Here is a 24,891-nt window from a genome sequence, read left to right as displayed (position 1 = left end):
ATTGCGAAGGAAAAACTCAAACAGAAGTATATGGGCTGCTGGACGTCAACCATCACCACCTGAATCAGCATTCATGCACGCGCGCTGTTAATTGCTAGCTGGTGGAGTGCGCGCTGAGACGCACAGACGCAAGACAGCGAGTTCCTCGATTGTGAAAACGCACGCGTGCAGGGCTGAAGATCCCCCTACTGCAGGTGTCCCGAGGAGCACAGAAAAGCCGCGAGGGAATTATTGGCCGCCGTATCGATAGCTTCTAATGCAAAGATGGATCGATGGGGCACGGTGCGCGAGACGTGGCTGCTGTTGCTGCTCGTGACGGTGTTTTACACCTCGAATGCAGGTGAGCCGAGATATCCAGCACTTTCTCTCTTCTTAGCAAGTATTTCTCTCGTGCTGCTGAAGCGCTAATTTTATCTTTGACATCAAACTAATGACTGGAAAACTCTCTCCTGTCTTTCCCTCTTTTTGCTCCTCAAACTTTTTCGCATCATTTGTCACTACCTACCCAAGAGACACACTTATGGGGAGTGAAGTTCATGTTGCCCCATCCACATCATTGACTAATTGTAGCCTTTTGCAGGAAACACACACTGTCATTTGTGCATTTGTCCAATTTCAGGTTTGCCAGTGTGAACTTGTTTTGTCAGGAAAAGTTCCCTTTAAACGCCACCCTCCCAGAAAAAAAAAAAAAAAAAAAAAACCAACTGATATACCACTGTCTTTGGTCACCCACTGACTGATGATTTTGTCAGGCCAGGTCATGCAGGTCTGCAGCTTGATGAACTGAAGCAAGTCATTCTGGGCTCATGGAGCCCACTGCACATTTGTTAGACAGTCATAAGACATGGACCCATATGTCTAGACTTGTTCTGCCATACCTGCTGCTGCTGCATCAGTCTGTGCTCTCATACAGCAATGTGTAGGATATTTAACCTGTGCAGCTGGGTAAAAGGTAACAGGCTGGGGCAAATTAAAGTGGGCTGTGCTATACTGTACAGTACTGTACTGTACTGGGAATGCTTGGTTTCATACAGCAGCCCTGGAGCTGCACTGGAACTGTATGAGGAGGGTGGGTTGGAGAGGAGGCTCATTGTGGTGTATCAGAATGGGTGCTATGTGCATCACTGTGTTTGTACCAGCTTTATCATTATCATGTTAGATCTTTGTTAGAAACCTATAAAAATCTCCATTAACTCAATGCAGCTCTGTGACAAAATTGCAATAATGGATGTTTGACGTGTCAGAAAAGTGATTTCAAAACCAAATAATAGGTTTTGACTTTTTATATCAGGCAAGGTTAAAATATTCTATTGCCCAGCTATGCAGAAACTGCCTTGAAAAGGTACTTCAGAGGTTAGAGCTGCACTGATGCTGTCATACATCTTATATGGCCTTCATCAGAAAATGTAGTTGTCATTCGTCAAAGATTATGTTTATTTGATTTCTGAGTTCAATTTGAGAGAGAGCTAAAACAGAGTAGCTAAACTCAGCACAATCACTTAATCAAAGGAGAAAAAGCTAGGAAAAATATGAACACGTGAAAACCATCCCATACCAGCAACTTTAGACAATTCTCAGTTAACTCAGTATTTCCTTTTAGCTTAAACTGCTCAAAAACCATGTTGTAAAAAAGCATACTTTTTGATGTAACAGGTGTTATCGACCAGAATAACTCTTGGCTAGGTGCTGTAACTTCCTGGAGTCTCTTTGTCAGCGTGTTGCTGCTATGCAGCTAGCAATGACTAAGGCTCTGCAACACAGCCAAAAATGATGATAAAAGATGAGCGCCAGAGTTAATTCTTGAATCTGAAACAGCAGTTGGTTTAACGGCCTCCACTCAAGATGGGATTATGTAATAAAACAGAAAGATCCAGAACAGCAACCAAAGGGACCATTAGGCAAGGTTGTTTAGTCAGACACATATGATGTCCTTATGGACTCTATTGGCCCACAAGACGTTTTTTTTAAGTCTCACCATGTAGAGAAAAAACAAATAAAGTGCCTATAAACTTCTCATGTCTTAGTTCTCTTCTGCATGTCACATCAGCTGTGTTTGCAGGTTAGTGTGCACGTGCACTGTCCTGGACTCAATAAGCAACTTACTGTGGTTGAGTCAAAAAGCAGGCCTCTTCCACCTGCACTGTCTGAGAAGACATTAGAAAGCTGGTAGCTGATATTTGTGCAATACATACCTGCAAGTTTCTCTCATGTACTGTTCAGATGATTTACAAAAAACATAACTTTAGCTTTCTCTAAAGGTTTTGTCCTTTAACAATATTCCTCTCACAATATTTAAAACTGCATTTAAACACCTCTCCAACAACCCATCATCAGTCACACCTCTGCTGATGGCAAAATGTAAGAAGTCTTTAGATAGAAATTGAATTGTCCAATGAAGAAGGTCAATTTTTGACCAAGGCCCTCTCACTTGCTTATTGCATGGCTGCTAACTCAACGGGCCAAGTTTTTTTACACTAAATAATGATTTAGAAAATATTTAATTGATTTTACATCGTGACAACAAGCAAACTGTCAGTTCATACAGCAGTTTAGTAGCCATCCATATGTAGCGCCACAGACAGTCCGGCGTGGTGGCATAGAGACTTCGACGTGCCGTAAATCAATCCAGTCCTGCTCGACCCAATTGAGAAGCTACGAAGTATGAACTACAAAGCATTTTGAAAGAACCTAAATTGAGACTAAAGTGTGGACCACAATCAGGCATATATCTAGAAGGGAGACTTTTTCAAAACCACTTAGAAACTCCTCACAGCCCCTTTAAGTATTTCAAACAGCTGTGTTCAAAGTTTGTCTAAAAACAGTTGGAGGTTGTTTGGCTCTTTTTGTAGTTTGATTATGTCACTATTGGACTTTGTAAGTTGCTCACATTCTGGTTTAAAACATACTCTGTCTGTGAAGGTCATTACTGAGGTGACTAATGTGACCTCTGACCCTACAGGATCATCCAGGGTCAAACTCGCTAAGGGTGTGAACCCTGTAGCGTCCAACACCTGGTGGTCAGAGGAGTTGTAAATAAGGACATATTTGCTAATGCCCCTCTTTCTGAACTATAATGCAGAGACAAAAGCAAATAATAATGCTAACGTACAAAGGGTGTAATTTGTATTTTTCTTTTGTGCCACTGGCGAGTGGACAAACTCTTTCATAACACCTATTATTTAACTGTCTGCGGCTACATGTTACTCTTGATTTTTGGCTAACTGTTGAACGCAGTCACACACCTGGCTGTCAGCAGGTTGAGTGTAAATTATGATCATAGTTGCCTGAGAAATGTGGTCATGTTACGGTCAAGCATGTCATGGTCTGGCCTAAGGTGTTTCAGGCTCTTACCTGGCTCACCTTGTCTATATGTAACTTGTGCCTCAGGAAGCTGAGCGCCGGTGTCTCACTTTTTATTGCTTTTGAAGAATTCAAAGTATTCATTTGTCAGAAAAGTGATCTCATAGAACCTGGTTGCCAATGTTTGGGGAAGAACGTAACATCTCTGCTTGGTTGTAGACTAGAATGGTGTTTGTGTTTAATGAGAATTCTAGAGAAACTTTATCTTGTCATCAGTTTCATTGTTATGATCTTTGGACTGCTACTCACGTAAAGATGGTTGTGAGTGGTTGTCCTGAGTTGGGGTTTGCTTCACAGAAATGAGTTCGAGAAAATCAGGAGTGATTTTGATGCTTAGAGTTAAATTGATCATGGCTGAGCCTGTGTAGCGAGATGTTGACTGATTAGCAACAATGACTATATTTATGTTATATTATATTGTAGTATTAGCAGACTAAAGGTAAATAGCTGAAACATACTCCTGAATTGGTCTGCATAGGTTGAGTATGTACAGAGGTGCTGTTCTGGTCACTCACCTCTCCGTGATACTGGAGCAGGTTGTTTTGATTTGACAGCTGATTGGAAACACCTGCTGTGACATCATTGATTGGGAGCTCGCCAGAGGCAGTACAGTAGCTTTACTACCTCAAGTGGCTCAATGTGGAAACCATTCTTTTAAATACTATAAGTCATGCTAGCAGCAGGACAAAGAGTTAGCAATCTTGGTCAAAGTAGCACTAAATATTTCAGAAGCTATTGGATGAATTGCCATAAAATGTGTTTTCTGACATTCCTGCTTTTTTCAAGTTTATAGTCAACTTTTCACTAGCCATGTTGAAGTCAGTTTTGCAGGTTTGTAAATACGTGTATATAAAACTGAAATTCTGGATGATATGGTTCTTGTTTGAACATTTTTGGCCAATTTCTTATATTTCACAGTCAGGTGTCAACAATCTTTAATGTAGTAAGTTATTATGCCTTTAGATAGAGTTTGTACAGCTGGGGTGTATGGAAAAGACTTGGCATACAAGTGTTTACAATTGTCCCAGATTAGTGTGAATAAATAAGAAAGCTTAATCAAGCTAATTAAGGTTTGGAAAAGATGCCAATGCTAGAAATAAAACAATAAAGTTGCATCTGGATAACTGTTGTACAGCTTTGAAACATTGAAGTGTGTAGTAGAGCGTGTTTTGCCAACTATAGCACAAAGCTGTGAAAAAATGTGACTAAAAAAATAAAACTGGATTCCATTGGCTTCACCGTTTCTGAAAACATCATCAGACACGTCACAACTCGTGAACTGGAAGCTTTAATGTGAACAGCCTAAGAGGGAGGCACTCATACGGTCCCTTCCAGTGAACATGAGAAACACCACACTATTTGAAGGCAACAGTTTGTCAACTAGAGCCAAAGTACACTTTTGAAAATGCCACTGCAAAACCAAAAATCTTCATCTGCATGTGAGAGTTGTTACCTGCTAAGCCCTGCCTTTCCGTAAGTCACACATTAGTTACACTGAGTGTTTTGAGAGTCGTTGTTCTCTATTCACAACAAGCTTAAGTGTCGGTTTAGCCTTATGGAGTCTTATGTTAACTTCTAGCAAACATGAACCATAGGATCTTAGTTAACGGGAGCACATAAAGAAAAGTTAAAATAACCCACCCAGAGAGATGATTTATTCTTCATTAATGCATAATGTTTGTACTGGCTATACACTTTTTCTCAGTTTACAGAAACGGCATATTTCCAGCTGCCCATTCAAGTGATGGATTAGGAAATGTGTGCTCAGGGTGATGAATGAAAGCCGTCTTTGAAATTGTCAGTTTCAGATTAATTGCTTGAAAGAGGTTTTTAGGTCAGTTTGGAGCTGTAAGGGATTTCTGAGGGCATTTCTGGTGATGGACTTTCAGGACAGGAAAGAGAAAGTGATAAATGAAGACTTCACCTAAGGCTGTAACGGTATATGTGGATTGTGTGATCATTCAGTGACCCAGTGGTCTCCTCTGATATGTTAAGTCATGAATGACCACAGTTAATCCCAGTCTGTTTAAAAACCAGTTTAAACTCCTCACAGGAGCTTTGGATTAGCTACTTTTCACTTTTCAGTTGTGTGAAGGTATTATTGTATCATCGTTATAATGGTCACAACTCTCCTTATGAAGACTTCATCAGTCAGTGGATCCAGTGTTTTGGTACAAACTGAAGCACACAACTTACTATGAACTTGTGCACATTTTTAAAGGTACTTCATCGGAAAAACTATTTTGTTGAAATGTTGATTCAGCATATATTGGTAGGGGAAACACCGCACGTTATCATGGTGAGGTGTCATGGCTGTTCACTTTCAGATTTGTTTCAACACGTTAGACACTTTTGAGTTCAACTCATTTTATTTAATCACATTTTGAGCCGATCTATGATTAAAGTCAGATTTGTACTAGTTGACACCATAAATGGTTAATTTTTATGTATTGCTCCTGATCAGCCTCTTCCAGACGAACAGCATCTTTATTTTATTTAAGACAAAGCATGACTCACCAGAGGGAATACACTGATTGGAGCAATGTGTTACACTGTCAGAGCTGACACGAATTCAAAAACTGTTGAATCACAGATGTTGTAATTTTTTTAGCTAATGGACCATAAAACAGTTCAAATTGACAAATGCATCAACAGTCTTTTAACTTGTTACACAGTTATTACAACAGGTCAAAGGCTAGCGCCCCTTTTTTTCTGTCCCAGACCCATCCATGAAACTAGGTGTCTCAGTATCCTGAACATATCTCGACTCGTACTTATAGGTTATTTCTGTTATTTCCCTCCTAACATATAGAATAATAATAAGAAATAAGTTTAATGTTCCTTAAGCTCCACTGATAGGTTCCACGTTGATGTAAATCGCTGCCTAAAGTGTAGCCCAATTGACAACTGGCATCTCCAGGCTTTGTTTATGTAGAAAAAGAGTCCTTATGGAGAGCAAAAGCAGGCAGAACGCCAACCCCTTTAGAGATACCCTGACTCACATTGGACATGACTAGAGAACATTTCAGTTCTTACTATAAAGAGGCGCTTACATGCAGTCGCAGTCAACAGTCTGTTCCCAATATTTTTTAAATTGAGCAACAAATCTGCTTGGTGCTGTGTCATAGAACACCCACCAACATTAAGATTACCAGAGCTCTGAAATGAATCCGAAATGCTTTGTCCAACCTCTTTTTTTTACAAGTTATATTTCCTCTTGAGGATAAACTTGAACAAACGTGCGACCAATTAAAGGAAAGAAAACTGGTTTCTTCTGCTGGTTTGTGCAGCTGTAGTAAGCCAGAGCAAAGCCTCTGTGTAACTCAGTTTTTGCAGTGATACAGGGACTCAGAGAAGACAGGTGAAAGGTCTTTTTCTGACGGATGTAACAAATTATTCTAAGTGAACCAAGAAATTAAAGTGTTTTTTTCCACAATATATCTGGGAGATGGATTTTGCTTAACTTTGATCTGAACATGCAATCACCTAAGTTGCTTTGTGGGCTGGAAACAAAGTCAGGACACAGAAGAGGCAGTCCTGGCTGTAAGTCATTTGTCCTCATCCAGTTGCTTCATTTGGATGCTTGAGAAGTGTCTGGCATCCCATCAAACCCATCAACTGTACTGTCTTCAGAGCAGCCAGTGGGCTTCAACCCTCTCAAGATATGCAACAGCTAATTGCTAGTTACCTAATTACTCCACATCCACATTTTATGAGCCTTTTTTCTCAGAAGTACCACTGCAGAACTTAGTTGTGCATTAGCAACAAACAGTTTCCCACTATCCCACCAATTGGCAGAGCTGTGCCACTTTTAACATGGCTGCCTCATGGGTCTCACCAAAACAGATTTTCAAGGCATCAGTTTCATGTAAATTTCACTACCAGCCTCCATTAATTTGAAACCAAAACTGCATTCTGAATAGTACACACCAAAAAGCAGATTTTATCTCCTCTGGGTTTTACCCTAGGGGTAGCTTTGTTACAATATCCCAGAATGCTTTGCATGTAAATGTCTCTCTCAAAAGAGTCTGAATCGTTTATAACTGCCCCATATGATATTTTCCCCAAAATATCTGATTTTTTTCAGTTACTAAAACTTAATTTGAGCCTGAAAGGGTTAAGAAGGCTTCATGTTTACTAGTGAGCCTGCATCTTTGAGCACAGTGTTTGTTTTTTCAATGCAGTTTGGTTGTACAAGGTTAAGTTGACCCATGACATCAGTTGCCAGTGTTTAAACCAATTTCTCTGATAAAGTAATGTGAGCATTTGCGACACATTTGGATTGTCAGTGGATCCAGCTTTTGTTTTGATGTAAGGATGTTGCTTTTTACTGCATGAGAACACAAAATATTTAAAAAGCCTGTAAATCTCGTGCTTTTGATCACTTCTGTCATCACTGTAACCTCACACTTTGCCCCAGCGTAGTCAGCTTGTATGCTATAAATCCATTTTTATGCAGAAAAATTCTTTGTTCTCCAAATCAAAGTCACTGTATGATGCAAATTCCAACAATAATACAGCACAGAGCCTAAAAAAGCGCTGTGTAGCTGTCCATGAAGAGCTGGAACCCTGTGCCCTATAAATATTGATCCAGGCTTTGATCCGTCTTTGGGGGAACACTGACTTTGTTGGAGCGATCTTGTGTAAAAACATTTGTTGTCCATTTGGATCAAGAAGATTCTGGATCTGCGTTGTTGAGACGTGAAATGATGTGTGATTTCAACACATGTGCCACAGATTCCTCGAAGTAGATTAAGCACACGTGTCTATCTGTTTGTCCTCTCTGTCACCACTCATGAGGATTCATCATGTGGGGTTTGGTTTGTAGCAGTAGTTTTTCCAGGAATACTCCAAAATCTTTAAAAAAGAGGCATTCCCAAGACAGCAACAAAAGAAGCTCGCACAAAAAAACTAAAAACAACACTGGACAAAAAGATATTACAATGAATCAGCAGCCCACCTCATGTAAAGCCACTGGTTGAATGATGACGTCACTCCTAAGTTGATTTGAACAACTTAGAGGATTAAACAGCTGCTCTGTTCCCCATTGTTCTGCTGAGGGAAAGGATTTTTATGAAGTTCTTGGAGATCCTCATTGAAGCAGAGACAGATCTGTCTTTTTTCCTTCTTTAGTCAGACTGGAAGTCATTTAGAGCAGACTTTCTGTATGCAAAGACGAGAAATGTGTTTAATGTGTTTGTACCAGCAGGACAGAGAATCCAGTGTGCTTCTTTGATCAGAGACAGCCGAACTGGGAGGAAAGAAAACATGTGCTCCCTCCATACTATTCTTCCTTCTACAACAGTTCTCCTCTACTCTTCTCTCCCTCCTGGTTTTCATCTCGCTCTTTTTATCTTTAAAAGTTTAGTCTCCGAGGAGAGCCGTGTCAGATGTTTGAGAGAGACGAGACATTTGAGGAAAGCAAGCAGCAGAGAGTGAAAGAGGTGAGGGACTATAATGACAGGTTCCTGAGGTGAATCCTTTTTGGGGTATTTTAACCCTGTGTGTGTGTGTGCGTGCGTGCGTGTGCTTGTGTTATGGAGTTTTCACAAAACAACAGTTTTTGTTTCTGCAAAAGGCATGTTATTACATTCTTCACCACCATTGAGTTAATAACAGGCTAATTATAAACACACGTCCTACCACACACATTCACAAAAAAAGCACTCCCCTCATTCAGTACACACACACACACACACACACACACACACACAGACAAGCATCTGGTTCCAGAAAATTCAATGTCTTTCTAATATGGTGCCCGTTAAGTTGTCTTTGTGACGGTGTGTTGTTTGTCTCTGTCTGTTTCACTGACCCACTTAACTTTGGTGACCTGTAGGGCTGGGACGACATGCTTTTATCATGATTTTATTCTATTACGATTTTGGGGTGCCGATTTCATTTAAATTGCGATTCTTTGATATTTACGATTTTTGAGATTTTAGTTTGTTTTTTAACACTAGACTAGATGATAATGTCTACAGACTACATCAGGAGCCATATTTTCCCATAAAGTGCACATCATGTGAGTCAGAGAGAAACATTTCACTCTCTGCTAGAGAAAAGTGGTAACTTTTTTTTGTTTTATATTGTCAAACAAAAAATTCCCGATGTATCGATTTTTTTATTTTTTTCTCCTACCCCAAGTGCCCTCTACGTGTATCACCACTTCACCTTTGTGTAAACCATTATCAAAAAATCCCCAACAAATGCTTGTTCTCCCAGACCTGTTCTCCTGTTTTTTACCATAGAAAGTATATAGAGTGGACAGCGTGGCTCCACCATTTAACATTGTACTGTTTTTAAGCCAAAATACCCCCGTCACAGGCACAGCCATTATAGCAGTTTGCCCACAGCCCATCTAGAATGGCTAAGAAGGCAGATTTTTTAACCTATACTGTAGCCAGCCACCAGGGGGCGCAGTTTTTGTTGAGACCTTACTTCAAGCTGAGCAGTCTATGGTTTTTACCCAGGAACAATTCAGATAAACAGAAGAACTTTCAAAAAATTTGATGCAACGTTTAATAAAGAATTACTCAGGGGATTTGCTCAGTGTTCTGCAGCTCTGTGGAGTTTGCAGTTGAAATTTAGTGCCTGATGGTGATTTCAATGAGCTGCTAGCATCTCCACCTTTTTCACATCTTGATGGAGCATCACAGTTTGTTGCAGGGAGTGGCAAACATCCTGGTGTTGAGTGGACAAGATTTTATTCAGTTGACAATTTTGATTGCAGTCTTAAGAACATTTTTAAGCTCAGGCTCAAGCAATTTACTCTCTAGAGCTTTTCTGTGGATCATACAGTGCGTAAAGTTTATGTTTGGCGCCACTTGTTAGATTCTTGCTTTGAGTCCTTTCTTTTTATCCAGCACTGCTGCAGCAATGCAGAGTTTGATACATCTGAGGATTTATCTAAATGCAAAGTATATTTCCCTTTTCTCTCTTGGTCAATCAGCTAAGACGTTAAGTCCTTTTGTACTTTGGTGGATGTTGTTTGAGTAGTTATGACTGTCTTTTGGCCTTGCAGTGCTCTCTCTTTTCAGCAGACAAAAACTGCTGGTTTGGCAGCAAGAGAGGGATGTTAAGAGCGTGTGCAAGCCTGTGGGTGCACACCACACACTGGGGATGTTGTACTTCACTGATAATGACACATTTCCATCTATACTGGATATATTCCTTTCAATACTTACAACACTTAAGGAAGGATGGTCAAACTGCTTATGGACCGCCTTACGGTGATGTCTTCCTCCTCCAGTGCCAGATGATTACAGCCTTTCTGACAGGGGCACTCCACTCTCCTCCACAGTCTTCTCTGCTGGTCTCTCTGCCTTGTCTTAGGACGGTATGAACCAACGTTTCATTTGGATAAAAAATAAGATAAAACTTTGGCTTAAAGCTTGGTGTATTGATTTGAGCAAAATATGATCGCTGTTTGCTGGGCCGCTGTAAAGTCACCTGTCACCTGTGGATGATACTGTTGTTAATCTGTCGTGATCATCTCCGGGGTCACATTGAGAGGATTCTGAGAACCATCTTGCGCCCCCCCCGCCCTCGGCGTCTTGTGATCCCCACTTTGGGAATCCCTGGTCTAACGCCTGTTCCACCTGGGGCAGTTTCCTGATGTTCTTGATCAATATTTGCTGATGGCAGCCATGGTGAAAACAAAGACCTGAATCATTGGTAGTGGAGGCAAATTATAATGTGTGAGCTGGGTTGGCTGTTTTTGAATGGATTTTTCCTTCAGTTAAAAATGTCTCTTATTTAGCAAAACAAGAAAACCTTCATGTTAAACGGATGGTCTGTACGTAAAAGTGAAATAAATAAAGATTACTGAGTGTCAGTTGTTAAGTCTATCTTCTGTCTTCTATCTCTTTCAGTGTTGTAGTTCTTGTGGATTTTCTGTTTTAACTACGGTCGCTCTGCTTTATGTTGAGGCTTAGATTTGACATACTCTGCATGTGTGTGCATGTTGATCACGGTGCCCTGCACACCAAAAGTTTACTGCCTCAGGAAGTGATGGAGACCAGAACACAACTCTGTGAGTTTTCAGCAACGTATATGGGCTGTACTGTGTGTACATACGACACACATATACACACACACACACAAACATGCACACACTGTGGATGGGGTTTTGTGCTTGTACATTCTCATGCATCAACAGTATAGAGAAACACTGTCTCAAGTGTTCAAGTGTTTAAGGAGGCCATACAGAAGAGGAGCTCAGTTTCCATGTCCCGTCTTGTCCTCTGCTGCATTCAGATGTCAGTGCTGCCGATCATTTCTTGGAATGTATGGAGGAAAAACTCTTCTTTTTTTAAACACACTGCTTATGAGTGCTGGGTGTCTTCTGAAAAGCAACAAAGGCTTCAACATGTGTTCACTAAAGCCTAAATATTATATAAACAGATAAGATTAACAGATAATCATGCTAATCTTTGACCAAGAAATAAAAAATAATGCAATCCTATGGCATCACAGGATCACTGCCTTGAAAAAAACCATGCTAATGTAGCATCAAAAAGGCATATTTGTGCTTATCTTTAAATGTGTTTGTGGAAGGACTTTGATGGCGTGGATACAATTGTACATGTATTTTGAGGACTTGCAGTCTTTGTTTGGCGTTTTTTTGTAGCTATAATTTTCTACTTGCTTATGTTGAAAAGACTGATACCATTTAATGCCTGTATGTAAAAAAATAAACTGCAGATGTGGTTAGCTTAGCGTGGCATGAACCTGCTGTGGTAAGCTAAGCTGAGCTAAGCTAACATTGGACAGACTTTGCTTAATAATTGGTTTCATTTTGGCCAGGAGTTTCTTGCTTATTAAGTGTTAGTGTTGATGGATGGTTTTGTGAGCTTTGGCTAGAATCATGCTTTCCACTTAATGCAAATCATTATGCTAATTGAAGGTGATACAGCTGGCCTTACTTTCTGGTGGTTTCAGACCACAGAGTTGACTTAGTTGTCCTAATTTTAGCAATGAACAGAACATTTTGACATCTTTAACTTACAGAGCAGTAAAACACAGCAGACTCATCACTGCAGTACAATCATACCAGCTAAAACAATGACAGGTATTTTAACTCACCCTTACTTTGACAGCATGAGCTGCAGGTTTTGGCACCCCAGCATTGACTTTACTCTTCTTAATCAAAAATAACTGCTCTCTCCACTCACATAAACTATAACAACACAAAACTGGTATCAGTATTTTTATCAAACCCAATTCTAATGATAACAGAGGGAATGTGTAAAGGCTAAAATGAGGCCACTGACTTATTATGGGCTCATTTAGTATGTCAAACAGGATATTTACTTGTACCAGTTATTAGTCAGATCTATCATTAAGGTGCAGTGACTTCACTAGCTGGAATGTGCTCCAGTGACCTCACAAAAAACAAAAACAGACCAGCAACCACAGGAAGCAGCAAACCACTCTGAGACATGAACGGTGCGAGCTGTTTGTTTATAAGACCATGTGAAGAGGGATAACAACCCATACAGATGTTTGAGGCTGATTATAGGTTCAAGTCTGGTTGGTCTAAGGATGTGTGTGAAGTCATAACGAAGTGTGCTGTTTTTCATTCTTTTACTCCAACATTTCTGTTCAAAAAATGTACAAAGCTTTGACCTTTCAGTGTAGGATAACGTTTTCAATCAGGACTGCAGGCAGGCCACTGTAGCACCTACTATCAAGCTGTGCTGTTGTGCTTCGTTCAGAATATGGTTCGGCATGGTCTTACCAAAATATAAAGGCTCTCCCTGAAAAAGGAATTGTCTGGGTGGCGGCATAAAATAAACCTGAGTACATTGTAGAGATAGACCGATATGGATTTTTTGGGGCCGATACTGATTATTAGCAGGTAAGGAGGCCGATAACCGATATTTGAAGCCAATATTCATTTGCAGTCAAAGTGAAAATAGTGGCGGAAAAAAATTTCAACAATACAAACTCCAACACTTAACTGCAATCAAATGCCTTCAAGCGTATGTTTTTTAAACAGCTCCCACGCTTAGCAGCATGTTTTATAAAGTTAAATGAAAACTTAAAAAAGTATGTAGCTAAAATTTTCTACAGTAAATAAAGTTTTCCAAAATTTCTATGTAACTGCAATAAAACTGGACAGAAATGAGTTTGTGCTGCCTTTTACAGGCATGTAATGCAGTTGAATTCATTTTCTGTTTGGTTTTACACAACTGATTTTAAATGACCATCTAGGGCTTCCATAGTGCAGACAGGGAGAAACTCTGTGCAGAGATACATCAGAGCCAAAACATCACAGTTTTGAATGGGTTCCATATTGACCGTTGGATTTAAAAAAAGGCTGATGCCAATATGCCCCAAAAGGCCAAATACTGGCACGATAATCGGCCTGGCCGATAATTGGTCTATCCCTAGTACATTGTTCTGTATTACCACATCGGCTGCCAGCTGTTTTCAGATCAGAGAGCCCCATACAGCAAGCTGTTTTAGAACATTTTGACAAATCTTTCAAGACCCACAGATTATTGTGTTCTATGACCATGTAAACCCCAAAACCACCAAAAGAAAAAGTGGAATCTCTTTTTTCATTAGGAAAAAAAAAAGTTTGTTTCTACCTTTTTCCATTCTCTAGTAATCCTCTCGTTTCTGGCTTTGTCCCATTTGAGGTTTCTCCAGATTCCCACGATCTTCTACCAATATTACACACTTTTGATGAGTAAAAATCCCAGAATTCTTTGCAAATTTAAACAGGGGATAAATTAATCTAAAATTGTTCAACTGATTGCTCACACAATCTCTCACAGAGCGCTGAACCTCTCCATCTTTACCTCTGGGAGACTCAACCTCTCTGGAATGCTCTTTTTGTTCCCAGTCGTGTTTTTAACCTGTTGCAAATTAACTTAATTAGTCGCGAGATGTTCCTCCAGGTGTCTTGAGCATTGCAAAACTTTTTCCAGTGTTGTTTTGTCTTTATCCCAGGTGAAATGTGTCCCTGGCATCAGTATCATTAAAAGTGAGCATATATTTATCATTAAAGAGTAACATTTTTCAGTTTCAGCATTAGATTTGTTATCTTTGCACTGTTTTCAGTGAAATATGGGGTTGAAATGATTTGCAAACCATAAACATCTGTAGCTACCAAAAGTTTATACGGCGCCCTCACTTTCTTCTTCATTTTGGATGAATGTTGTCATTTTGAATGGCAGTTTAGAGTTGAGAGTTTTGGATGCAAGTTATAATTGTGCAACTTTGCTGCAACTGGAATCTGTGACTACAAAATATGTGCTGAATATCAGCTTTTTTGCATTTTTCTCAGCCAATAAAGCAACAACAGCAATAAAACACTGACAGTTTTAATTGCTCAGTATTAACTGTATCAGTAAATAACATGAAAGGTGGAGCTGAAAGAATGTCAGCAGGCGGCCTGGCAGTCAGACAAGTGAACAAGTGAAAAAATGGGCAGCTAATACATCTGGCACTCAGACTCTGACATCATGCCAACTTCTTGTGTTCACGCACATGCACGTGCATGCGTGTTTTACTGTGTGTGTGTGTTGAAAGGTGCGAGACAGATGGAGGCTTTACGTAAGCTGCAGAAATACGTGTGAAAAGAAGCCATACCAGTAGAGGCATGCCCTCCTCTGCTCTCCACTACCATCTATTATTTCCTCTATTCTCCTTCCCTACACCATCCTCTTTCTTTTCACTTTCAGCGTGCTGCGCATTTATCCTCCACTCTCCCCCAGTTTTGATTTTAAAAGTCCCATCTTTTCCTGCTTGGTCCACCTCCCAGCTCTCTGTGACCGCTCTCTGTGTGTCTGCACTGTTTGAAAGAATGTGTGCGTACACATGATCTGCATTTCTGCTCAAGCTGCAGCTCTCTTTGCATTTTTAGCCTTCCAGATGTCATGCTCTGTGCATGTGTTAGGCTGCATTATTGTCCAATCTCCTGTGTCCTCTATCACCATCGGGTATCACTCTTTGTTTTGTGTATCAGACGGCTGCTTGTGTCAGAGCCCAGATGGGCGTCATTGTGTGTTTACAACATGTTTCTGCACCATGTGTCCTCAGAAGGCACCAGCATCCCTCAGAGACAATAAGCACATGGTGCGACTGATAAACTGTTTCATTAGTAGGTTTACTGGCAGTATAATTAAAGGTCCAGCATGTCTGAGTGATTACATCACAGAAAAACAAGTTTTGATCATTTAAAGAAAGTTTTACATATATTTGTGCATTTATTAAGGATGCACTAATGTTACTTTCTCAGTCCTTTTGCCATTGTATTGACTTTAATATAGAGCGTAAAAGACCCAGTATGAAGCTAATAATTTGCGCGCCTCACTGTGTGAATAAAGACTTTCTGTCAATGGAAAGGCAATGTCCAGCTTACTCACACATTTTTTCTTTCATGAAACGTTTCTTTCCAGGAAAAGCAGATGGCACAGCAAGCGTGAAACATCTGACAATTTTACTCCTTCTGTGTGAGCAAGGTGGCTTCTACCTTCTACTGCTTCTTTTCTATTCCGTGAAATGGCTGCTTGGAGTGCTGTAGACATGTGAACAAGCATTTTTATGTAGACATGTAAGTCACTATGAGGAGTTTTTAGCATGTTACAGAACAGATTCAGCAATCATTCTTTGTGAACTTGAAAAAAAAAACAAAAAACTACATGGTTGTTTTGAACGCCTGTAACAGCTGGTAGGGGGTATGTGTTAGACAAGATGACTAACTAGGAAAAGAAAAACAATGTTTACACTAAAATATTCAAAGGAAGTGATGCTTGGCTCAAAAAAAATAGATGTGATTTTTTACAATACAATTTTGTTTCAAACAAACTTTTTGCACACCAACAGGAGAAGATCACTGAAGAGACTGATAAGAGATTGATAAGATTTTATTGAGAACAAATCCATTAATGATACCTCTTTTCAATTCAATTCTTTATTGATGCCCTTATCAATTCTTCCTAAGAATTTTGTGTTTCCAAAAAGTAGGCTTTACAGGTTTTTTTGTCAATAATTTTATTTTAGTTTGTTTTTAAGTAATTATGACATGACACTCTTGGTATTCAACACTGTGCGCCATCAGGAAAGGTTTTAAACATGTTGGTAGAGTTGCCACCCTTGCGATCTTTTTGGCATAGTAAAGCCAAGCTTTAGATCACTTTGATCCTGTTGCTGTCTTGGAGAATTCTGCTGCTGACTGATGAGAGTGAATGACGTGTGGCACATCATGTGATGTTGAAGTAAGGCTCAGCCGCTCTGTAATAATGTAGAGATTTAACAAAGGAATCTTTTAGCATCAAAGCTAATTGATGAACAATTTCTAATCGGTTCTTAACCAGAATGGTTATTGATATCCATCCCTAAAAGAGACAGAGGTACCACTTTTAAGAAAAGAAGGAACCACAATAAACACACATAGATCCTCTCAGGATGCCAATCAATGACACCCAACACGATTTAGGTATAGTGTATACATGTGCTCAAGGAAGTTTACTTCTTTTCTAAACTCATTCGACAAAATGTTATTTGATGTAAAAACCTTGCCAGGGGCAGAGCCAAAAGTAGACTCTTATGAATAATCTTTCCTCACTGACTTTTACCTTGAACTGATTTTTTTTTGTAAGCACACAGTGTCAAACATGACTGTATGGATACTGGATGAAAAAAAATGTTTTATTTACATTTATGTATGTGTTATTTCAAGATAAATAGTCCTTGATAGATTGTGGCTGTCACAGACGCTCCACAGAGCTAGGTTGGAACCAAAAGGCTAAATAAAGCGCAGCTGATGCACAACTGTTACATAATAAGACTCAGGAAACTCATTGGCAGTAACAGTAGAAAGTGAAGCATGATTCAGTTGTCACACACATGAATAAGCACAGTTATTAAACTTAATGCCTACTGAAGCTGAAGTCTGATTATGTCAGATTCCCGACACGTGCTGCTTAAAGCAAAGATGACGTGTGTTTGGTGCTGGAGAGATGTGCACAGGTCACGTTTTGATCAAAAAGGATTTATGAAAGAGTGAAGTTGTTGTGTTTTGTCGATGAATATATTTTCCCATAAAATGAAGGTAGACTCAGGCAGTTTCTTGTCTCCCTGCAGCTGATAATGATCCAATTGATGTCCTGAAGATCCTGGAGCTGTCAGAAGACATGGAGGGTGTGTCGTTGGAGTCAGGACTGTGTGTCTCCAGGACAGGACGAGAGGAGACGGACCTGTCCTATAAGATTGACAAGAAGATACAACTAAGCGCGCCCACCATGCAACTCTTCCCCAGTAGGTTACAAGTAACTCTACATGTGCTTGTTTGAAAGTATTACCAAACATCAAGGCTGTTACCTAATGTCTGTGCCCATTCTCTCCAGATTCACCATTCCCAACAAATTTCTCTGTCATGACAACAGTGAGAGCTGTCAAAGGATCGCAAGCCTTTCTCCTCTCCATATACGACTCACAGGTACGCATCATGCATACCTTCAGCAGGATGGAAACACCTAACAGTGTTGTCGATTGGTTTTTGAGGTAGTTTTCCCACAACCACTGGAGTGTGACTGTACTACTAGCTCCAAGTTTCGACCAAAAGAAACATCTTTTTAATTCTGATTCACAATTCTCTTGACATCTTCCTGCAACAGTCCACCTCTGACTGAATTTTGTATTGTAGGTAAGCTCTGAACAAAGCAGGGGGTTTTGATGTCTTTATGGCTGACATACCTGTTGAAGCTTGATCAGAGAATTGACATCTAACTGTAAATGTTTGTCTTTATGGTCTCTCTCATTTTAAAGATTCTTCTCTGTGCTGTTATGTAACCAGGAGTCTAGTGTGTGTGCCAAAGTTACTTTGAGACAATCAGTGTGAATTATAGCTTTCTTATTTATAGGCGTCCATATAGTTATCTGTATCTTTCTGAACTTGGCATGTGAAGAAACAAAGCTTCACTGCTTACTTGGGGCATGCCATTAATGATTGCTCTGGCAAAACACCAAATCATAGATCAACTTGTCCTAACAAATAGTGGAGGCAGGGTTTCAGGGGCTCAGTTTTGTTAAGTCCATCCCTTCTTCCAACTAGAGCCTGTTTTAAAAAAAAGAAGGATAAAATGAATTATACAAAACCTCAGTCTAGTCTGACTGAAGCTCATTTTGACAGTTAAAAAAACAAACAAATCACATCAATATAAGCTCGTACTGGGTAATACAGAGTAAGAGTGATTTTAATCCCTCTGCAACAAAGTTCACTGTTTTCCAAAGAATCCATCATCATTGGTTACGATGAGACATCTCCTTCATCAGGACTCGAAATCTGTGTAGACAAGGTCTGATCCACTTTGTATAACAATCAGAGTGACTAGCAGCAAAAACAAGGACCTCAAGGGGACACTTGTTTAAAATTCAACCAGGCTCATCTCCAATTTTCCCATGATCTGTCAGGGCACACAGCAGCTGGGTCTGGAGATCGGTCGTTCTCCAGTCTTTCTGTATGAGGACCACGAGGGTCAGCCCCCACCTGAACTCTACCCAACCTTTAGAAAGATCAACCTGGCTGATGGCAAGTGGGTAACTGCATCTGTACACACACACACACACACACACACACACACACACACACACACACACACACACACAACCTTGGACATATTTTGGGTTCACCTTTCTTTCAAATTCCAACATAGTTTTCTTCATTTGGCTGACAACCCACTATTTTTTGGGTTAATCTGTAAAAGGTTCAAATTTCTTCTTCTCTGTTTCCTGTCAGGTGGCACAGAGTCGCTTACAGTGTGGAGGGACAAACTGTGACTTTGTACCTGGACTGTGTCAAACTGGACACCCTGGACTTGCTCAGGGGGTTTGACCCCCATGTGAGCACCGAGGGAGTTACTGTATTTGGGACAAGACTGTTGGATGAAGGCGTGTTTGAGGTAGGACTGTGAGTGTGTGTTCACTGACTGTATGTGTGCATGTGTGTAGACTGAAGTGGATAAAAAGAAACACCAGAGGTAAAAGCTGAAAGGAATTGAGGTTAAACAGTCATAGTCATTTTTGTTCTGGATGAAGGAGCTAAGTAATCTCATCCACATAACCCTCCATGTTAACTTTAAACTCATTTGGCTTTTTTAAAAGAGGAAAAAAAACTTGGCAGAAAATGAGAACACATAATAAGTTCCTTGTATGTGGTTAGGAAGTGTCTCTGCTTGTTGCAGCCTGTTTGATTTCTCTATCAAAGTGGGACAAATGAATTAACATAAGGCCTGTCTCCTCACACTGCCCTCCTGTGGTTGCTAGGGTAAACTGCACTTTCAGTTCCTCTTTCAGTTCAGTACTTCGATATTACAAAGATGCAGGTGATCTCCTTTTAATTTCCCTGTGTTTCCTCAGTCTGATCTCATTTGTAGTCACTGCAGATATTAACACCTTTTTAAACTAAGAATACACAGTCTTTACAATATGCACTTTGCAGAAACTCCTCCTCTTAAAAAGAATCTGGTAAATGTATTTTAACTTTTACAAGCTCTGCTTCTGTTGTTGTCTTCAGCAGGGTGGAGTCATTTTGTAGGGTCCTGGGGGTGACCTTTGACCTTTGCTTTTGGTGTAATGTCAGGTGGTCCATCTGTTTAACTGGACCACTCCCTGTCCATGTTTGGCTTGGACTCTCTTCCATGTGTTGGTGTGTAAAATAGAGCAAGAAGAAAAAAAAAAAGTTTAGGCCTTGATGTGCTGGCACAGGTTTTGGCTGAAGCTCTGGAGACAATTAACTGCAGCCCAGCGATAAAAGCCAGCTTGTTGAACCACTTTGATCTGATTTAATGAACACATACAGTCAAGATGAAGTCGAGGGAGAAAGACAGATTTGACATGTCATTCACAGAAGTAATGACTTATCGCAGTGAGTGAAGGGTGATGGCGGATCTGATGTGATTTGACTCCTCGTGTTGCATTCCTCATGATCATATGTTTTCACTAATGTGTGGAGAGTCACAGCTCTGCATGATTTTGTGAAACAGGGTGAAATCCAGCAGCTGCTGATTGTTGAAGACCCCGCAGCAGCAAGGACGTACTGTCAGGACTACATCCCAGACTGTGGCGCACCTTTGCCATACAACACCATATTATCAGAGGCTGAGGAGGTGAGTCCCATGTTGGCAGTGCTGGAGTCTGTCCATTTGTGTTTAGTTTCAAGAGGTATGTATCACAGTGCAACTGAAAAGGCTCTGGATGTGAATATAGTCTAAGTGACATCACCCACTGATATCTGAAGTGGAGATTTGAAGCCAAACGATCATTTTCACCATATTGGAAATGCTTGTTTGATCTATGTCCAATCGGTTTGCAAGGTGGAGGCAAACTTTGCAACAAACTCTGTAGGCAGTGAGGAGGGGGAGCTCCAAGGGTTTCCTTCACTTCTGTTGTAAGCTGTCATGTTGTTAATCCATCAATACAAACTAAATTCACAATGCACAACTATTATATGAAAGGATTTTGTAGCTAAGAGCTACTTTTCAGGCTATTTATAAAGCAGTATAAGTACTAGCAAGCAAATATTGTAATAAATAGAGCCCCTCACCCAAGATTGACCTAACTTAACAGAATGGTGGCCTACACAGGTGTTATATTATTTTTATAATTATGCATTTTATGGCCACAAATATGACAGTAAATTGTCAGATGAATCACGAGTATCAACAACATGCTACATAGAAAGTTCAGCCGCTGAGCCGCTGATGCCATTTCCTGACCTTGGTTTTAGTTGCTCAGCCGACCTGAATCACCCCAGATGGTCTGAACGTGAGGGAGACCAGACACATCTGCTGGATCAAATAAGATATGGGTTTGCGGATTCATCTGGCCCCCATGTTATGTAAGCCTCCCTTTCTAACAGCCAATCACAGAGCGGTTAGCCCCCTTATCAGTGGGATCATTCACTTCACATGTAACACTCTCTGAGGGATCTCAGGTGTAAGATGTTGTAAATCGTGACTGTCACCCTTAAGGTAAAGACGCCTCCCAGGGTTTCATTTGTAGAAGGGAAAACCATTACAGGTATTTATGGACAGTTTAGAGCAAAGATATGACAGCGAGACTGATGTTTTAATTGTTACCAGTCATATATTTACACTCTGTGGCTCACATAAATTAAAAACATCACTGTGAGCTGTGGAAAAAGGTTTTCAGCATGGAGCGCAAGTGAGACATTTAACACTTTGTGGTTCCCATTACATCTTAAAATATGACGCATGTAGTTATGTCCACACACAAATACGCAGAAATCTCACCACATGATGCAGTTTGAGAAGCACCGCTCAGATGTGTAAGCTTTTTATTTACTCTCTGACAGAATAAAACTGCCACTTTTAAATAACATAACACATTTTAAAAAGCCACAAGTGTCTGAGCTGCCACAAACTGTATAACCATATTTCTCTCTTATCTTTCTCCTATGATCCCTGGATCAAGACAAACTAGGTGTTTTTGTGAAATTGCCAGAGTCTGTGTGCCAGTGCTCTGCCTGCCTGGGAAAAGTTTCAAATCCTCTTCCTCTGCTGCTGCCGCTGTTTGATTTATCATCTGGCTAACAGCTCAAAACACTCCAGGACCCCTGTTTTATGTCTGTTCAGTTGTTTTATTTTAACACCTCCACAATGTGGTATCAGCAGGAAGAAGTCAACCGTAAACATGGAATTTACACGCTCTTGTGTGTCCTAATAATGTTCTGACGATACCGTCATGCTTGGACAGGATGTCCTGGAGGAGCGAAAATTAAAAAGACCAAACTGTGGCTGTTCAGCATGTGGGCTTTGCTGTGTTCTCTTGGCTTTTTCCATGAGATTTCTCCAGTAACACATCCGTCAGCTTTAGATGACTACCAGAGAAATCAGATGTCTCAGTTGGGATCCTTCATTTCAGGAAGTTTCTTTTCGTTTTATCAACACGATCAAATCTACCACGAATAAGTAATAAATAGTGAACACTGATGCGTCTTTTGACAAGCAAACAAATCATCAGGGACTAGACTGACAGTTTATTTGTTTCTTGAAGTTTCAATGTTTGAAACTGCTGCAGGGGAATGGGTGTCAAACCAGAGGATTGACAGCGCACACAAGTGAAGAAAATTTGTACTTTTAACAGCAAAAATTCACAATAATTGACACAGTTAACTCCTTAAAGAAAGCAGGATTAGATGTTTTGTAAGAAAGCAATGCCACACTAAGATTACCTAAGTGATAAGATGTACTTTTTTAAAAACACACACCAAAAAGTTGCTCACAGCTTTCAGGATTAACTTATAAATAATGACATACCAGTGATTCAATTTTTTTTAAGATTTAAAATTTGAAAATTAAGATTTGCAAAATAAGATGAGTAAATTTTTTTTTTAATGCAAAGTTAAGTTAAGCAATAGGTTGAACCAGAGAGACCTGTACACCAGCAGTTGGTACTCTGTGGTGCATTCTAGTTAAAGTTCAACAATTAGATTTCAGGATGATTTAAAGATCAGAAAAATAAGCCAAAGCAGAGCAGGGCTGAATTCTGTCTTAAACTGTAGCGTTTGTTTTAAGTCCAGGTCAGAGGAAGACGTCTGTGGTCATAAACTTCTTGATTAATTTCATTTTGAAACATCTAATTTGATGAATCTATGTTTCATACTCCTACATCTCCTCCATGGATAAGCATTTGGCACTTTGCTGCGTCTATTCACTATGATCCAAAGTCAAATATTAAGGTTTCTTTTAAAGTCTGTGTTCCTAAAAATTCTTACAAACTTGCAGCTTTGATGTCACAATTTTGCTACTTTATTATTATAATTATTAAACAAACTTGTTACTTTAATCTTATACTATTAATCTTTATATTCAGGCTGTGCTTCTTTTCTTTTTGTTTGATTTGTAGATATGCAAATATGCAGTTAAATTTACAACCAGGAAACTATTTTTGTGATGATTTATTAAAGAAATATGAAAATTCAGCTCTTTTTGTGAGTGCTGTCTCACCGTTTTGTATGAGCTGAAATTGTAGTAACAGTTGTTGTAACACTGTAACATGAGACAATAAAATTACTTTAAATTGATAAAAAGTAATTTGGCTCTCTTGTCCCGTTTTGGTTCTTTCTGATCTTTTCAGGAGGAACGAGCACCCAAAAAACATGTCCAAGAGTTTGAAGAGTTTGACTACAGCGACCTGTATGAGGATCTCTCCTTTTCCACAGTGACCACAAGCCCCAATACGACTGAGTATGAGGTGAGACTCAGCAGTCAACCAAAGCATGAATTTTGTATCTTTATTTAATTTCATTTGTTTCTGAGAATTGTTCTCACTCTGTGTGTGTGAATTCATTGGTCAGATTATCGAGTATGAAGATTACGACAACGCAACAGATTACTACCATGTAAATGAGTATGAATATGAGGAAGAGTACGATGACCGCTACGGACCTGCCGAGAGAGAACGAGAGGTGTCCCTGAACGCAGAGGTAACATCATGATGAACAGAGCTTGTGCAGCTTAACCATGGAAACAACCAGGATAGAGCTCAGACATTAGAGGACAGTCTACTCAGTTTTCACGTCTGTGTCCATCTCTAGAATTTACCGGAGAAAGGAGAGAAAGGAGAGCCAGGCCAGCTGGGAGCGGTAAGAAAAAGACCAACACAAAGAGACATAATGATGGTTTTAAACTCTAAAAGTCTGCATTATGGCCAAGATGTTGAGATATACAAACTGTCATGTACAAGAAGACAAGAATGCTCTTTATATTATCATCCAGTAGAGGGTGATCAGATCATTTGCTTTCCAAAAACAGGAATAAAATCAGTGCACACTTAAGTTGCTTGACTGATTTTGGAATAATTTAACTTCAAAACTCATGTCTCTTCATGACCTTCATAGCAAAGTGAGATTTATCAGAAACATGATTAATTGTGTGTGCTGGATATTAGTGTCTGATGTAGTTTCCATTTAAAAAGCGGAGTCTTAGGTAAAGTTTAGCAGTGAGAAGTTAACTTGTTTCTTTGGATAATTTTCTTTTTACTTCATGCTTTGAACTCATACAGGATTTCTGAAATTATTATATTAGACCGAGAAAATCTCCATCCAGCTAAATGGTGAAAACAAAAAGAAACTGGTTATAAAAGCAGATATGTGCCCCCTTTATTTGCTTCTTTATCAAATGCTGCATGTTTTGGTAAGAACCATTTTATGACAGCAGGTGATAGCACTCATGGAAAATGAAGTCTTCATCCTGGAAAATCGCTACCAGTTTTATCCAAAGAGGTCACCAGAATCAATAGAATAGAAAAAAAAAACTTACTGTAGCTTTAAGACTACTACTTAGATTGTGAAAGTTTGACTCATCTTTCCTGTTCAACCCAGAGACAGTGACGGTGCTAAACCAGAAAGCTTTGCTTATTATGTATGTTTTTTGTGGACTTTTTTGAGCATTGAAAAATGTTTTAAAGTCAATAATAACATCTGTTAAGCAAGAATATGGTGGTGTTAAATGATTTTAAATAAGTTTGAACTACGAGGATGTTACCAGTGGA

General features: G+C 39.7%; 1 protein-coding gene across 1 annotated transcript in view; it reads left to right on the top strand.

The window, feature by feature from the left end:
- Positions 1 to 24,891, top strand: part of LOC141802215 (uncharacterized) — a 45,476-nt gene continuing 20,585 nt past the window's right edge. Inside the window, exons 1-9 of the mRNA XM_074685728.1 lie at positions 1 to 340; positions 17,461 to 17,634; positions 17,724 to 17,815; positions 18,790 to 18,911; positions 19,115 to 19,277; positions 20,361 to 20,483; positions 23,476 to 23,592; positions 23,696 to 23,824; positions 23,936 to 23,983. Of these exons, the coding sequence (XP_074541829.1) occupies positions 265 to 340; positions 17,461 to 17,634; positions 17,724 to 17,815; positions 18,790 to 18,911; positions 19,115 to 19,277; positions 20,361 to 20,483; positions 23,476 to 23,592; positions 23,696 to 23,824; positions 23,936 to 23,983 (1,044 nt within the window). The 5' untranslated portion in view covers positions 1 to 264. The remainder of the gene's footprint in view (positions 341 to 17,460; positions 17,635 to 17,723; positions 17,816 to 18,789; positions 18,912 to 19,114; positions 19,278 to 20,360; positions 20,484 to 23,475; positions 23,593 to 23,695; positions 23,825 to 23,935; positions 23,984 to 24,891) is intronic.

Source organism: Halichoeres trimaculatus, unplaced genomic scaffold, assembly GCF_033239565.1.
Source record: "Halichoeres trimaculatus isolate MK-OKI-2021-1 unplaced genomic scaffold, fHalTri1.1 fHalTri1_scaffold_2, whole genome shotgun sequence".
Classification (NCBI taxonomy): domain Eukaryota; kingdom Metazoa; phylum Chordata; class Actinopteri; order Labriformes; family Labridae; genus Halichoeres; species Halichoeres trimaculatus.
This window is presented reverse-complemented; position numbering and strand designations above follow the sequence as displayed.